Source organism: Teleopsis dalmanni, chromosome 2, assembly GCF_002237135.1.
Source record: "Teleopsis dalmanni isolate 2A chromosome 2, ASM223713v2, whole genome shotgun sequence".
Classification (NCBI taxonomy): domain Eukaryota; kingdom Metazoa; phylum Arthropoda; class Insecta; order Diptera; family Diopsidae; genus Teleopsis; species Teleopsis dalmanni.
In genome coordinates this window covers 15,234,081-15,252,056 of record NC_051847.1, presented here as the reverse complement: position 1 = coordinate 15,252,056, position 17,976 = coordinate 15,234,081, and the positions used below count along the sequence as shown (strand labels likewise).

Sequence of the window (17,976 nt, the reverse complement as noted above, 5' to 3'; positions counted from 1 at the left end):
ACTTCATTGCAAATTGTATTATTTTTATGAAAATAAAAACACAATAAATCATATTGCCAGAAAATACAGATTATTGTAAAGATATTCACCAAAAGACATAGTACCGAAACTCAAAAGATGCTTTTTTATATAAATAAATTGTATATAAAACCCTAAGCTACTAATATAACATATATTAACATACATTATATATAATATATTAAACATTATATATATAAATAATTATTTATATAGTATATAAGATAGAAAACAAAACAAATCTAATAGACATAGTATTGTTTTTGACACAAATATAACTCAAAAATATTACGAGGTAAGGGTACGGATATAAACTTCCTGCAGATTAAATATAGATATGGAAATTATGTATTATAAAGGTTATATTATAATTATTCCAATAGTAAATTCAGTCACTACATCCAAAAAAAAAAACTTGATCTGCCACAACTGAGCATAAACTCCTCTGACTAAAAGAATTATTGATTTTGAGAGTATTAACTTAAACAGAGGTATCTGTATATATATATATCACATTTGCCGAAATCCGTATTATTGAAAACAGAATCTGCAATAAGAACGACATTAAACCAATGGAAACAATACATTTACCTACAGGGACCCGAATGCCTGTGAATGTTTGAACTAAAAGAAACTCAACGAATTTTATTTGCGCCTTTGTTTTGTTCGCTTCTAAAGGAAAAAATTTTCTCTCCTAAGAGTGTGTAACATGATATATAATAGTTTAATAATTTAATTATAAAAGATATAATTTTAAGTACAACTGAATTTTATTTATTTTTATTAAGCAAATACACAAAAGATATAATTATATATTACATTAATTATAAAACTTAATTACTAAATGAGTACAATGATTTTTAAAAATATTAAAGTGTGATTATTAAACTTAAATATATATATTAAAAATGAATTTTTTTTTCAACTATATGCACCTTATTTTCAAATACGAGTTTAACTTTAAAACTATATACTTAAAACTATTATCATCAGAATTGGTTATATAAAGTCACTGGAACCACTTGTCTAAAAAGTTACATCGAATATAGTTTATGTGAAAAGTTGCCTCTTAACTCCTTTCTTTACTTTGTTTTCCTGTTTCTGTGGTGTCCTTTGTAGTTTTAAGAAATCCTTCAGTTTTTGTACGTGCTGAACTCTACGATTAACTTCGGTGTTCAATTTCTTCTTAAATATTGTTTCACGGCTCATCGCTGCTAAATCATCTGGACTGCAATAATTAATATTTTTCTTCACATTGTAAATCAAACCGTCGGTGAGATTAATTTTAGAAACGTATCGGCGTATATTATTCTTCTTGCGACGATTAAGTTCCGTCTTATGTAGAAATATAGCGTAGCCAACGGATATCTTCTTGCCATTTTTGCCATTATTTTTGATTAACATTTGAAATTTCATTTTGGATGAAATCGATTATGTTAGACGCGAACAGATAAGTAAGGATATTGATTAGACTGTTGCAGTTCTCTGGCTGATAACTGTAGAATTCGAAGAGATACGTTCAGGATATTGTTAAGACAAAAGCTGTTCTGTTGTGTTGTAGAATTCAATGAAATATATTCAGAATATTTGCGTACTTCGACTGATAATTGTAGCAGTTTTCAAAGAGATAGACTGACAAAAACTGTTAAGAATTGAAAACGATACGATGAGATTGTTACTTAATTTTATGCTGTTCTCTGACTGTTTATTGTAACAAGATTCGAAGAGATATGTTAAGGATGTTACTTAGATTGATGCCGTTGTTTGACTGATAACTGTAGAAGGATTCGCCTTATTTATATTCGCAAAAATGTTTTTTACAAGCAATTATATATGTTTTTTTATCTATTTAATAATTTTTTACTGTTAAGATTACAGTCATAGGTAGTCTTAGGTAGTCTTAGCTCAGGTAAAGGCTTATGGTGTTTTAATATTCGCGAAAATTGTTTTTTATAATAGGTAACATATGTAATTCTTTTATTCTTTTTTAAATTTTTAACATTATAATGTTGGGTAGTATTACCGCTCTACTCTACGCATAACAGGTCTCTAACATTGAAATGTTAAACCTCAATAAAATGTACTCACTTATATTACCTATATATTAACCATGGAGTTCTCAACAGGTATAAGTTTCATGTTTTGCCATTTAATGATTTGACTGAAACGAACCCATATATATTTTATTATTTTAGGAATTTGAAGGATAGCTATGCCTAGCATCTCTTAATACTACTTTATTGGTTTATTATTATGCAATAATTTTCCAGGAAATAACTTCTAGATTATCTGCGAAAACAGTTTCCTTTTGTTTGTTTTTTTTTAGTATTTTGTATTTAGCTATTTACAATACCACAATATAAAAACATAATAAAACATAGTATATAGTATATGTATTTTTTAATGAACAATAAAATTGTAAAACAGATTTCATTAGAAATAAATTAATCGCTTTTAAAATTATTATACCTTTCAACTGTTATTGAGAGACACAAACGTTCAGCTAAAAATATCCAATACCTATCCATGGTTTATGAAAAAAAATTGACTAGGTTTCTTTTTATTCTATAATTTACTGTGTGTTGATTCTAAGAAAATTACCCACATATAGAGTTCAAATCTGTAGTTGATTTTTTTTAATAGCATCTGTTAGATACATTGTCCATAAACATATGCACAATTTTACTGTAATTATGATTAAACAATTTCAAGATTCTTATTATTAACAAAATGAATAAACTAGTATTAGTTAAGCAGTAAAATATAATTTAAATTATAAGTATAGTAGTAAACTAGTATTAGTATAATGTGGGATCTCTTTTAAGGTCTAAGTAAGCCAAATCTGTTCTATGTACAAATCACTTAGATCGTGATGAACAATATAGCTTTAATTTCAATACTATTGCATTTGATCATTTGTGCATCTTTTTGTGCAGAAGCATTATAAAAGATTAACTTAATCATATATAGGGTGTTAAAAACATTTTCATTCGTCTTTATAAGGCCTCAATCAAAATGAATGCTATCCTAACTGAAAAATAAAAATTTGCGTTGTATGGTTAAGGTCGCGATTTCTGTTTGTTTCTTTTAAGAATTAATCCTCAGGTAAGCATTAACTTAAAATATCAAAGTACGAATCAAACATAACATTGAAATATATCTTTTCTAATTAAATTTTTCATTTAAATTTCAAATCCTGTTCAAACCAATATGAAAATACTTATTTGGATAGGCTATAGGCTGTACTTAGTATTATTTATATAATTAAAATATAAATATATAAATAATATAAATATATAAATGTCTTATTTCTTAAGGAAAATATACTTTTTGGTTTTTTGATAAGTTTGAAAAGTCTTCGAAAATTTTAAAACACGTACTTAAGTATGAACACCAACTTGAAATTAAAACAATGTAATTTTTTCTATCGAAACATAGTATCTTTATGAAATTGCGACGTGATCTTCTTCTCTTAAGTGTGAACACACGTTTGTGGAGACCAAAAATATATGGCAAAATAATTAAGTAATGAGTGCTCTATTCAAAACAAATGAAGATGATAAAAAATTACATAAAAACGTACTAAAAATATTTGTTTAATGAAAAATTTATATATTTACGCACAGATGCGTATCAGAAATTTTAAGTGAAAAAAATAAAAAATATTTTTGATTAGATTAATCCATTGATGAAAGATAAATTTCAGAATTTACACCTGGAGAATACACCTCACAAAGTGAATGGCCAAGAGTTAGTCTTACATGTATTGCTGCTCTTTATCGCTGGTAAATTCTCTAGATATAAACAAAACGTATTTATAAAAATGTATTTTAACAATTTCTGACTGCAGTTAAGAGTATATTTAATAATATGGCAATGTCCCTCTTCCCACTCAGTGCCTCAGAAACCGAAATTCATGGGCGCGCTATCGGCACGAGTGACAAGTAACTTTCAGGTGAGCTGAGACTGCATTCGATCGCTTGAAATTAAAAAGCTTAAGGTGATCTGCTCACTGGCGGGACCCATTAAAAATCAGTTCAACTTCGGCATTCGAACAGTTCAGTTCATTTCGGGAAATCGTATAAAAATTGTGCAAATTAATATATCCAAAAAAAAGAATTAAATATAACTTAATCAAACAGTGTAGGTAACAAAGTGTTTAATTATTTGTTTATTTGTCTTTTTAATAAAATGCATTGATTTATAATTGAAAACATCATACATTTGTGGTTTTAGCAAGAATCTTTTATATTTTGGACATTTTTAATAGAATGTAGCTGAACTGGTTTCTGTTTACGTTTTAAAAAATTACTTAACTTTTCATTTTTTGTGGTTGAGATGTACTTGAAAATCGCTTACACGTATATATGCACGATATAAAAACATGCAAGTAAATTTAATAAATATTATATACAGTGTATTGTAACGGCTCATACGAACAAAAAATTATATACCCATCCACATATTTAACAGCTCCAAGTGCTCTTCGTCAACAGGCGTTTTATAAATTTTGATACTCATAGGTATTGTTTTTGAAAAGAGGAACGCCTTGAAGGCTGAAAGGAAGAAACGGGTTTGAATTGCGCCGAAATTGCTTTAGAAATCAGTATTTATTGTATAACAAGAGTTTTTTTTTTATTATTTTAGACATTAAATATATTTGTTAACTTTTGAATACTTTTATATAATTAATGCTTGAATTTCTGCGCAAACACAATCTTAAAATATTTAGGATATTTCAAAAAATGTTGTTGCAATTTTGATATTGTGGAATATGCATTACTACAGTATACATATTTAATATGAACACATTTAAAAAAAATAAAATATGTATATATTTAAAAATGAAGCAACATATATATATACAACTTTATAATTAGTAAAATAGATTGCTTTTTATTCAAGGTACATCACTTTTATATATAGTTTTATATAGAACATAGTACTATGTAAACTAAATTTCAGTGCCACACTTTCATTTCAAACACGCTTTTTCAAATTTCTCCAGTACTCTGAAATCAATGAATTGAAATTAGTAATAAATTTCTTCAAGAAAAAAAAGGTTTAAAAACTCTCCATTTCCGCCTGATCGGGAGGATAATACGAGTCTATTTTTTTTATTATATCTGTGATACTATAAAGTATTTATATTTATAAATTTTATATTAAATACTTTTTAAAAATTCTATACTCCTGCCTGATCGGAAGACTTAATCTAATTATATGCCTTTAGATGATTAAATTATCCCAATGTTGCGTTTTTTATTAATTTTTATGATCCTCTAAAATATCTAATATACATTCAATTCGTAATAATTTCCATCATTTCAATTTGCAACTTTTTTTTTATTTAAATCCTCCGTGTAAGACTTCAACAAACTAAAATTATCTCTCAAGAAAACAGTGTGAAAAAATTTCAACCATCAATCCAGGAAGAAGTGATGTAGCCCATCAGTTTCATTCTAGTAATCCAGTACAGACAAAACTATTTAAAAAGAGTTTAAATTTAATAAACCAAATTGGTTGTGGTAAAAGTGTCGGGTGCGGTTGGTGTAAGGGGTGTGTAAGATCAAAACAGAGTTGTGGTATATTATGTACCACCTCTACGTTCTAGGCCTTAATAACAATGAAATATTTCGAATATTACTATTTATTTTTTGTCGATTATTGTCTTATTGGAATAAAATATTTCGTATCTAGTTATACAAAAAACTAAAATAGATCAGTTATTACACATATTGGCCAATATACTCAATATTTAAAATATTTCTTTGAATTTAAGACTAATAAAATGAGTTTAAATAGATTTCTTTTAATTTCTTAGAATAAATTATTGTCGTCGTATAAGTTACTGCGTAGTGACAATAACCGCTTTATTCTAAATAGATATTATAATTTTATTTCTTGAACTTCCAATATTTCAGCTTAATCTAATATCTCTTTGTATATATTAAATTACACTTTAAACTTAATTGTAAATTTGTATGTATAAGAAAACCACCTGCAAAGTCTAGAGTTTCATGGCAACTTTCATACCATGAAAAATTTAAACTATACTATATACTATAGTACGTCGCGGCGTACTAAGTACAAAATTAGAATTTAATTGCTGTATCAATTGTATTATAACTCTGAGAAAATTAATTGTTTAATTACAATATTATTACAAATATACATAGGTATTATACTATGCAATATAAATATGAAAAGATTGTATATAGTATACCTTTATTTGTTCTATGGCACATAATTTACATTAATATTAATTTGTTCTTTGGGCACGATTCCGATTTCCGGGCACGCCTCTTTGACATCTATAAGTGAAGACACATTTTCAACAATATTTTTTACTATGCTATGTATCAATATAGCTTAGTTTTTGAGATAAAGATTCAAAATATAGATGCAAATTTTTATGTGAAAAGAAGCAACAATGAGTATAGCCAAAAAGTGATGTGTAATCAATGTAAAAATTGCGAGGTTGTTGATACTAGGTGGTGTGTGCAGTTTTTATTAGTAAAATCTACAAGTTTTTTTAATGACAACAAAATATGCAATTTCTCAGGAAATTTATCTTAAATTTTATAGCATACTAAACATAACATACTACCAAACAGATTTCCCAAGCATAAGATTTAAAAGTCTTTTTATTTATTGTTTATTGTTTTTGGATTTCCAGTATAAGTTATAGATTCCTCTATATGCATTTGAAATCCTTTTCTTTACTAAGTGTGTGTATAGTATACATCCACTTTACTTTTCTGCTCTTCGATCTTTTATGGTCATTGCTTCTTTCAAATGCTAATTTGTTTATTCTAATATGTATCACTTACTTATGAAAAGGAAAGCTATTTTCATTTTGAACTGTAATACAATGTGATTTTAATGTTGGTAGTATTTGAGTGAAACATAGCCATCTTACATCTTACATGACCAACATCATAACTTAAGAGACCTTTTTCAGCATTAAGGAACAGTTAAGGTAAACTTATTGAGTTAAATGTAAAGTGGCTTTTTATAATTATTTACGAATTGGTAAGCAATTATTTTGCTGTATTTTTTAATAATGATAACTATAAACTATTATATCTATAGTGTTAAGCAATTGTCAGATTTTAATATAAACAAAATAAGGTATGTATTCCTATCTATTCTCACACTTCTTTTATACCTTCGTCATCATCCTTATACTTTCGTTGAAAATATTTATCGACATATTTCATTTCAAATCTTAGTATTTGCTAATCTACTTTATAAAAAAACGTGCTAAAACTCATAAACATTAAGAATAATATTTAATTTTAATCATTTTAGACATATTTATCTTGAAAAAAAGATAAGACGAACATGAAACTTTTGTTTAATATTATTAATAAATTTAAAATGTTAAAAATTATTACAATATACTTTTGACATTGATAGTATTCGGCTCTTATCACTACTTAAAACTACAATATTTACAATGAATATAATTTTTTTTATAAACTAAAAATAGTTAATATATATATATTAATATTAGTCATATGTTTTATTAACTTAGTTTTTAAATTATGCTGACCAATAAAATCCCAATTTTATAAAGACACACTTCAGAAAATGTTTAAGGAAATTTGTTCCACACCTTTTGTTATCCAAAATGGTATATAATACATATAAATCAATAACCACTACGTATTCCTTTATTTCTCTGACCGATATTTACATAATTACTAATTGTTTTAAAATAAACTTTTTGTATTTATAAAGCATTTAGTGTTTAATCGCGAAATTCCAATAAAAACAACCTTTTTACATACACACACCTAAACATACATAAACACATCTTTAACAGATGTTTACATTTGGGATAATACAATAATTTAAATAAAAAAGAATAATCAGTTCATTTAAAACAAACTGTGCTACGAAAAGAATATCATAAATATGTATAGTAAAATATTCATATAATTTAGGTACATAAAAAAATGGGAGAATTTACAAGGTGTCGAAGATGTCCACATTGTATTAAAACAGTTCGACTTCCTTTACTAAAGTAATAAAGCCACACATTAAAAATGTTATTATAGCAAATCTAGTTCAGTTATGTATAGTTTTAAACTTTAGTAAAACCTATAAAAGTAAAACCCAGCATCTAGTAAAATATCGGAATGAGAATATTAATTGAAGTTAAATTGAGAAATTTATAAATATCAAAAAACAAAAACTGTTCTAAGTTTATTAATCTTTCTCTGAATAAAATATAGGGTTTTAGCAATTTGTAAATGGATTCACTATAGCCTGTGTTAGGTAACCATATCGTTAAGTTTGTCTATAAAGACAGCATATCGGCTCTGCTGGAGAACAGATAAGACCTGTAATTAAATTCTTTTTAGTTGTTTATCTAAGAGATTCTATATTCGCCACTTAAAAAACTTCAATCGTAAGATTGAGTAAAATCAATCACTAGCAGAAAACATATATTTTAATCACAGTACCCTGCTACACTAAAAGCCTAAAACACTGTTACCTTGTAATTTAACCCAATAATCCTCTTTATTATTAATACTACAACATATATTTCCCGTCCTTGAAATACTCTGTTCGCAACTGTTTCTATATGGTTGCTCGCAACTATTTCCCAGGTATTGGTACTACATAGTTTTTAATCAACTCTCAACTCATCAAACTACCGTGTTCAGGAGCGACCTACCGCTCTTTTTTTCACACGGATTTTAGAAACATAATTCATGTATCACTGATTGGCGTATTTGTCACATTAGATTTCTATGTCTGCTTCTCTATGGATTTCACTACACTACAGCATTTATTTTTATTGGGTACAGTCCTGTTTCTACTCTTACGAATCTAGCAATCGTTTCGCTGCACATAGACGATCCAAAAAAAGGTATTAAGCAAACAATTATCTAGTATATTTGCATTATTAATACTGTGGACACTAGCCTAGATAAATAATTTTTGTTTACAACAATGATTGTTTTCATAACGCACATATATCGTATATATTACCTATGAATTTGATTTAATAATATACTTAAATATTATATATTATAAGTTTTCATAAGCGTTCTATTGACCCTGTATAGTCATAAATTGTTATATCATTTACTGCAGACTGACCTACAAATTTAGTTAAATTCAACCGCAATACAAAGTTTCAATTGAATAAACTAAAATTGCTACAGGGGTGGGGTTAACAAAATATATGTTTGAATATATCGTATATGGAAGTATGAACACCAATAAATTTCATGTTCGGAATTTGCGTCAAATATGTATTTTTTTATATACATTTTAAACACTTTAATATTAAATTAAAATTAATTTTTACAAATTCTATATGTAATCACATGTAATGTAAATCATCATCATAGGCTATTATATGGCATCTGACGACTGACTATCACTTTGTGGGGAACTGTGGATAGGAAAAGTTGTTTGTCTAAAGTGCTTTCATTTTTATTTAAATAAACTTTGAAATAGTTGATATTTTATTTAAAAAATACTCATTTTCATTGAGCAATTTAATTTAATAGGAATGCGTCAACAATATTATTTGTGTTAAACGAAATTATAGTTAATTTATTGGTATTCACTATTCCTTTGAATAAAAATTATATTTAATTTGTTTTTTTTAATACATAATTTTAGGCACAAATATAATTAGTTAATGAATAAAATGTTCTCCAATCATGTAATTGTGGCAGCCTTGGCCTTATGTGTAGTGGCTGTACGCGCCGAGGTAAGCACTTTTAAAAATACTTCAAATCTGAATAATAAAGTGTAAATTAATTATAAATAATTATTTGATTTTTAGAAAATCGCACCTATACAAGCTATAGCGTATCTTGATGATCCAGCAGGTGTTTCCCAAGTAAAGGGAAACATTACATTCACACAAAATGCTTGCGGTGAAAATGTTTACATTCGTATTTATGTCACTGGACTCACACCTGGTAAACACGGATTTCATGTGCATGAGAAAGGCGATTTGACTAATGGCTGCTTAAGCACCGGTGGACATTATAATCCAGAAAAGGTAAGGTTTTGGATATATTAAAGTGATTATTACAAACAATAAGAACAAAATAATTTGCTTCATATACTCTATAAATATCTATATTTTGATACAAGTGTTTAAAATACTTAAATTTTTTGTTAGTACTTAAATTATAAATGCAAAGATGAACTTCTATGTTAAATTTCTTCTTTTTTTCATATGTGCTACATAATACTCGTAGTATATGATCAATTAAGCTCATGTAAACATGCATATAGAAAACATAAAAATTATATTATTTTACTGATGAAAATGTAATTGATCTTACTTATATCATCGCTTTTAGGAAGAACATAAACCAAAAATACACATCTTCATACTGCAGCACATCTTCAATTACTTCTTAATTCCCAGCAGTGCCTGCGATTCGTTCTGAATTAGTAAATTCTCTATTCACCAGGCTTTATAATCCACTTTACGTAGGCTCAACTGAAGAATTTTACATTGAGTTGTCATTACCGGTGTCAATTATCCCCTTACGATACACCTCGAAACTAGTCTTTTCACTAATTCATAAGATTTAGAATAATGTAAATTGTCTCCGTATCATACACCGCGGCACTAGTCTCTGCACTAGTACATGATTTGGAAAGTAATAAATAATAATAATAATTATTATCCATTTCCATTGTAAATTATAAAATTTATTGTTGTTGTGTGGTAACCCGCTGGGACCTTAAAGCAGATGACAGGAAAAGTTTAACAAAATGAATATAAACTAAATTATTGATACGAAATGCCTATTCCTAACTTGAAAAACTTAATATGATGCTCAGCTTTAAGATAACCTCTACAAATATAATACAGTATATTTTGTATTTGTTATGCCATATGCTTTCCTTCTTATTACTATATAACTATGGTTATTTATCTTTTTATTAAACTTTTCCCAAGATCCAAATTGCCGATTTTGTGTGAATAGATCGCATCCAAGTAATGCAATGACGGACATGTCTGTCACAAACTTTAGAGTTACTTTCAAGAAACATTTTTCAAAGTCTAAATATTTTCTTCGACTACTTTCTTTTTATTTACTTTCCATAAATTCGTATCAAGTTTACTAAGTAGATACTTTTTTTAGATACCATTGTTTAATAGATATTTCATATACGGCATAAATACTTATAACTGGATATATAAAGCTTGTGACGAATGTATTATCTTACCCATAACTTATAAAGACTGATATTGGTTCAGCGTGATGGAACGAATTAAATTTTACTTTTGATGGAACGCATAGCAGGCTTTGCTCAGATTATAGTTATACGCATTAACATTTTTACAATCATGTATCACATATCATATTTTTAATGGTTTTTGAGATGGGATCTATTTAAGCTGTAAGCGTTCTGCGGTACTATATTCGGTGTTTCTAGGCATTCTCAAATCGAATAACATTAATAAATAATGACGTCCTTACGATTAATTTAAAAACCGAAAAATCTCTTACAAGTTAAAAATTAATTACACAAAGTTGTCTTTTTAAACAACTTTTTAAAACAACAATTTTTTTAAATAAAAATAAATATATTTTTGAATACATATCGTATACATATACATATATATTTTGATTCTTTGGCATTTTTATAGCGTCAGCTTATCAGTACAATGAACTTAAAATCTGTTTTTAATTAAAAAAAAAATTGATAAACATTTTGTATATTTGATAAATGTATATTTGTTTAAAGTATTTTAAATTTATATAATTATTAATTTTTTGTTTGTTTTTGCGATATAAATGACTTAAATTTAATTAACAGCTTTGCTTATTTCTGAAAATGTAAGAATTTAAGTGTTATATAAGATTAAATCGAATATGCAGGCGTACATAATTGTCAAAAGGTTTCATTAATATAAGCATCATATATAATGGTAAAGATTTGCAAATACTCATTGCACTGGGAACTCTCCACCACTGTTTTCCAGTTTTATTTACAAAGCACAATTTATGTATTACTGATACCAGTATTTGTATTCCTGATCATTAGCTCTTCTGATACACTAAAAATTTATTTCAACTCTTAAGCCAGTATGGGAAGATATCTTAGCGTTTCCTCTTATTCGGCACTGTTCCGTTTTTAATCATATATATATATCCAACAATTCTCCTGATAACTTTTCATTTCTTCGAAAGGATGTGAATGATAAGATAAGAATTAAGCAAATATTTTTCATGGCCACTTCATATAATTTACTGATATTTAATAAATGAATCAAAATGTTTAAACATTACTATGGTCAAGTTACTTAATTCTCACTCGAAATTCGAACATTTAGATCAAACAATAAATGTTCGAATCTCTAGGCGCTACATGAACAGAAATAGAACAAATTTCTATTTTGTTTTTGATTTCTTTTGTGTAAAAACGAATAGTAGTAAGTAATCGAACACCATCAGATGTTCAAGCATATTCGAACCTGTGCTCGCAAATCAAAATAAATATGAGCTTAAAATAGCTCAAATAATATTCGAAACTCTAATTTGAGAAATTTATCGTAATATTAACATTTATTATTAACTTAATACAATTAATTAAGGACGTGTGCGAATAAATTGAAGAAAGGTAAATTGAAATTTTCTAGGTATTTTTTGCACTGCACTCATATAAATATTTATTTATTTATTGCATTTATTTATTATTTTTGATTAAAAGTTTTCAAATTTATTTATTTATTTATTTATTAAACATGTTATAAAATTTTCACGATGGTAACACCTAATTTATCTAGTTTTTATCTAATTTACCCTAGTCGAAATACTGGTAAATACCAACATTCGCTGCCACACCGACATAATTTACTATTTCCCACAATTGACCATCAATTTACTCGAACTCGCGATCTAAAATTGATAATTGAATACTGTTTAAAAAAATATATTAGGTTATTCTACTAAAAAATAGTTTCTATTAAGAAAAAATTTAAATTTGTACATATTTCATATATATTCAGTATATATATTATATTGACAATACATTAAATTTGAGAGTTTTTATATTATATTTTTAATTGAATTACAGGTGGACCATGCTGCTCCAAATGACGAGGTGCGTCACGTTGGTGATTTGGGCAATATTGAAGCTAATGAATACGGCGTTGTTGATACAATGTTGACTGATCATGTTATAAGCTTATCCGGTAAACGTGCCGTTATTGGACGTGGTATCGTCATACATTCTGATGCCGACGATTTGGGTAAAACAAATCATCCCGATTCAAAGAAGACTGGCAATGCTGGCTCCCGTGTTGCTTGTGGCATCATTGGTATTAAGTAAATATTGTTTCTTTTCTCTCTTGTGAATAATTATTAACAAATTATATGTATTGTTTTTGTTGTTGTTGTCATTGCTATTTTCAACGTAACTAATATAGGTTACGTTTTTATTTTTGCTGTTGGGGAAATACTTAAAGATAACAAATACAGCGGGATTTATATAACAAAATAATATGTATATGAATGGATTTGGTTAAATGATTTGAAAAATCGAATATATTTAGTGAATAAATACATAATTTTGTACATACAATATTGTGGGCAATAAAAATGTTTTGTTCGCTGCTGGTTTTATTTTTGTGTATTTTGTGAGTAATTATTACATTGTATATATAGTATATATATACATACATTTCTAAACATAATGCTAATTTAATCATACATACTTACGTATTTAATGCATAAACTTCGTTTTGTAGACGGTAGGTACTTAATTTTTTTTATTGATTACATTTATTATTAACATTATTTGTTTTGGCCATTTCATTTATTTCAATCCCATTCATAACACTGTATATATGTAAATATTTGTTCCTGTTTGGTTTCATTTGACATTAACTTGGAAAAATTAACAATTAATTACTTTTATATAGGACTATGTGCTGAACATTAAAGTTTAGAAGTAGTGAGCACATCAATAGCAGAAAGTCCAGAACACTGTGGATTGTGTAAGAATATGGTGTAAGAATATGGTAAAGTAGTGGTGTCATTTGTTCCTGGTGTCGATAAAAACACTTTTAATAATATTTTTTGTAGATTCACAAAATAATTAAATTTAATAGATTAATAGTATATTCAGATTAAAATGGCGAATAAGAGCTAATTCTGAAAAGCGAATGAGAACGATGATGTTAGCGTAGATTTATTATAATAAATCGAAATGTCACGATTGTTTGCAGTACCTGTAAAAGTTGGGCATTTCGATTTATTATTATAAACGAAACATAAATGTTTTTGTTCTGCTTAACTTTATTTTAAACACAATTCAATTAGGTCTGATACAAAGGTTTGTCGAATTATCTTATTAAATACCATTTATTTAATAAGATGAATGCCATTTATAACAATAAATAATAAGCTTTAGTTTTAACTTATTAGATACAAAAAGATATTTACTATAACTTTAAAAATAGTGATACAAATTTGTACTGAGACCAAGTTACAACTTTTATTAAATTGAAATCAATTTAGTAACCTCAGTAGGAATCTTAAAAATAATAACTTATAAATATTTAAAGAATAAACATACAATTAATGAGAAATTCTTTCATATATTCTGAGAAAATACTGAAGTGAAGAACCCATTATAAAATAAATTTTCAATGCAAATTAAATATTAACGAAGAATTATTTTAACTTTAGTGAATTAAAGAATAGGTAAAAAGTCTATTAAAAGATCCAGAATTGTTTTATTCGTTGAAAAAATATATACTTATTATAAATTATTCTTATTTATCAATTATTGTATGTAATTTCATGGATTCTTTCAGATTTATTTGTTTTTGCAGTCAATTACTTTATTTTATTAAGTAATCATAAATGTCTTAGGACTTATTATTATATTATTAATAAGAGTTGTTGTAATTGTATGTATTCAAAGCCTGTGTTCTAGATAAAGTTGGCGTCATATTTTGTATATATTTTGTTGCCGTTCTCAAATGAAAATATGTAAATTATGTAAACACATTTTTGTCACCCCTTTTTAATAATTAAGCCCACGTGTATAACCCTGTAGATTTATGTGACTGTTGAGGAACCAATGCTTCTCTAAAGCTACGTAACAGTCAATTTTGTAAAAAATTAATAATCTAAAGTTGTTAGATAACATCAGAAGATTTATCAGTTTCATAGCAGCGGAAACTATTGGCATATCTCCAAACAGAGCAGTAGTAGTTCTAATTCAATAACTCCCAACTGACAATCCAACAGTTCTAATCTAACAGCAAATTTTAACTGATACATCAAGATCTCATACTGTTTCTGTAATATACTTGTTTGAGGAAGCTATAACAGATAGCTTCAAACTAGAAAACATGATGTTTCCTTTTTCGAGCCTTACATTTGTGATTAATAAATCATACGAACATTTCTAACAACTAAATAAATCTTTAATCTAAAAGGTTTTGTGTATAAATGAAATACTTTTAAAAGGCAGACCACATGTTATACCACACATATCACATCTTCCACCTACAATCAAGATATAATAGCAAAATAAATAAGCGATATGATAAATAAGCGTATCTTTTATCCACTCTATAGCTGATTTAGATTATTATTGGGATATGTTCTAAATCAAAATCACGAAATCATTTTAATCGTTTACAAATATCCTTACAACTTCGACAAGCCATCACTGCTCAGTAGAATAGAACTGTCTCTGTCAGTCTATAATCAGATAGGTCACCACATCCTGGATCTGTGTTTGGGCAGACGGAATGTCGGCTTTGTTTAGAGGTAAATGAGTTGTCTAGCCTCATTATTGAAGATAGCAAAAGTATACAAAATCATTATTTTTCTTTTTCACTTTTACACGTTATTATTTTCAAAATAGATACATTAAGATGGGTGTAAGCTATACTTTTAGCTATTAGATTTTTTATTTATTTCACTGCATTTTGTTGATGCAATTTAAACAAAAGTCAAAATAATTTCTTCAAAAATGAATAGATAACAATAACCTATAGGAGGTTTTAAAATGTGACAGTTTCGGCTTAAAATATTGTAATGAAAATACTTTAAAACAAACCATTAACACATCCCCAAAAGATAAAGAAATTAGAATTCAAATAGAATTTTCTTTGCATTGTAATGTTAAAATCAAATTAGAACTTAACACGTATATTTTTTTTAACTTAAATATAAAAATTACCAATTAACATAATAATCAACACTGTGCACTTATAGGCACAAATCTATGGTAAATTAAAAGTCTGTTAATCAATTTCATAGCAGTTTCATAGCAGTGGGAAAATAGGCATTAACTAAAACATGAGTTTAAAACTGTTATAAAAAAATCTGTTACAATAGTAAATAAAAACGCTTGTATCGCTTTGAAATTAACAAAAAAAAATTGCTTTAATAGAGATTTTAGGCATTGACTTCAATGATAATCAAATAATCGAATAAAAAGTGAAAAAGTCTTAGAAATCGACTACTTTTATATTTGCAGTGCATATCAACGTTCACTAAAATCATCATCATCAAAAAATAAGCCACTTTTCTTTGTACCACATGAACAACCCCATGACCAGGTCGTCTATCCTATACTATCTGCGAGCTTTGCGTCGTATCCTTATCCATTATTATACCCCATAATTTTCTAATCTCTATACTAAGAGTTTTATGTGTTCTGTGTTCTGTGTTATATTATAAATTTCTAATTTTTTTAATAAATACTAAACTTTGTGTATAAAAAAAAAATTTCAGTTCAGATATGGATGAATGGCCATGTCGAGATGGAGGAGCCAATGCCATTGGACTATCAGTATCATTACTTTCAATAATAGTTGCAACCATGCTTTCTCGTTTAATTTAGTCAATATTTATTAAAATTGTTATTGGAATAAATTAAATAAATAAAAGTTATTACAATTGTTATATGTAATTAACAAAATTCAAAAATGTTTGTTTAAATGACGTTTATAAATTTTGAGCGACAACATTTTCGTATATATAAAGAATGTATATATGGAAATATATATAATATATATTTTTATTCATAAAAATAAAAAAAAACATATGCAAAAATTTAATTTTTTTTTATAAAGTTTTGACGAGTTTTGAGCTGAATTTAAATTTTTCAGTATAAACAAAATACTGAAATTGATTGTTACTTCGAAAGATCTTATAGGTTTTGATTAATTTCCTTTGTAACACATTATTACATTTTTTGAAATTTGAATTTGAAAATCTTGATTCTTATATATCGTATACAACAGTTTTTGCGATTGAAAGTCTATATAAAGATTTTCAAAAATATTTTTTTTATTTTATGTATTTTTTGTTTAGATCAATCTTGAGGTCCCTGAGAATGTCATTGGCTTTGTGAAATTTCTAGCTGGTGAATAGTAGTGTTTGTGGCCTTGCTGAACTTTACACACTCATACAGAAGTGACGGTCGAATTATTGGGTTATATGTCAGCTTCATGTTCTTAGCAATGAGATATCAAAGCGTAACAAAGATATCAAAGTCCTAAAAAATATTTTTATATAAGACTTATTGTGATATAAAACTTATATTTTTTTTGAGAAGAATATTTCTTTTGAAAATTTATCACGTTACCTGATCTGGTTATTTTTCAATGAGTTTTCAAAAATATTCTTTTATTAAAATTGGCGTTTAGCTTGCTAATATATTGTGAATAACTCTTTTTTCCACAATCTTTTTTATAAATTTATTTTTCCCTATTAAAAAATTGATAAACGAATCTAGTAAGAGTACAGGCTGCAAAGACAGTAGTATTAGTTATATCTTGCGCAGCCCAATTTGGAATATCTACTAGTATATTGTCTTTGTAAGTAGTAATCTGCTTTCATACCTATTTTTCTAAATAGTATAAAAAATACAATGAATTTGTGTATAACTTTTGATTTACTGTCTTCGTTCAAAGTATAGTATATGATT

General features: G+C 26.8%; 1 protein-coding gene across 8 annotated transcripts; it reads left to right on the top strand.

Moving 5' to 3' along the window:
• The first annotated feature begins 4,048 nt into the window (after positions 1-4,048).
• On the top strand, positions 4,049-16,943 carry LOC119678647 (extracellular superoxide dismutase [Cu-Zn]). Of its 8 annotated transcripts, none has more exons than XM_038090606.1 (5): positions 4,049-4,165; positions 9,667-9,757; positions 9,833-10,054; positions 13,096-13,346; positions 16,522-16,752. In XM_038090606.1, the coding sequence occupies exons 2-5, from the start codon at positions 9,686-9,688 to the stop codon at positions 16,673-16,675; spliced, it is 699 nt and encodes a 232-aa protein (XP_037946534.1). In that variant the 5' UTR covers positions 4,049-4,165; positions 9,667-9,685; the 3' UTR covers positions 16,676-16,752. The 8 variants fall into 8 exon arrangements, with proteins under 8 accessions (XP_037946534.1, XP_037946533.1, XP_037946537.1 ...); XM_038090605.1 differs by having other exon boundaries at positions 4,049-4,161; positions 16,522-16,751; XM_038090609.1 differs by lacking the exon at positions 16,522-16,752 and adding an exon at positions 16,779-16,943 and having other exon boundaries at positions 4,050-4,161.
• Positions 16,944-17,976: the final 1,033 nt, after the last annotated feature.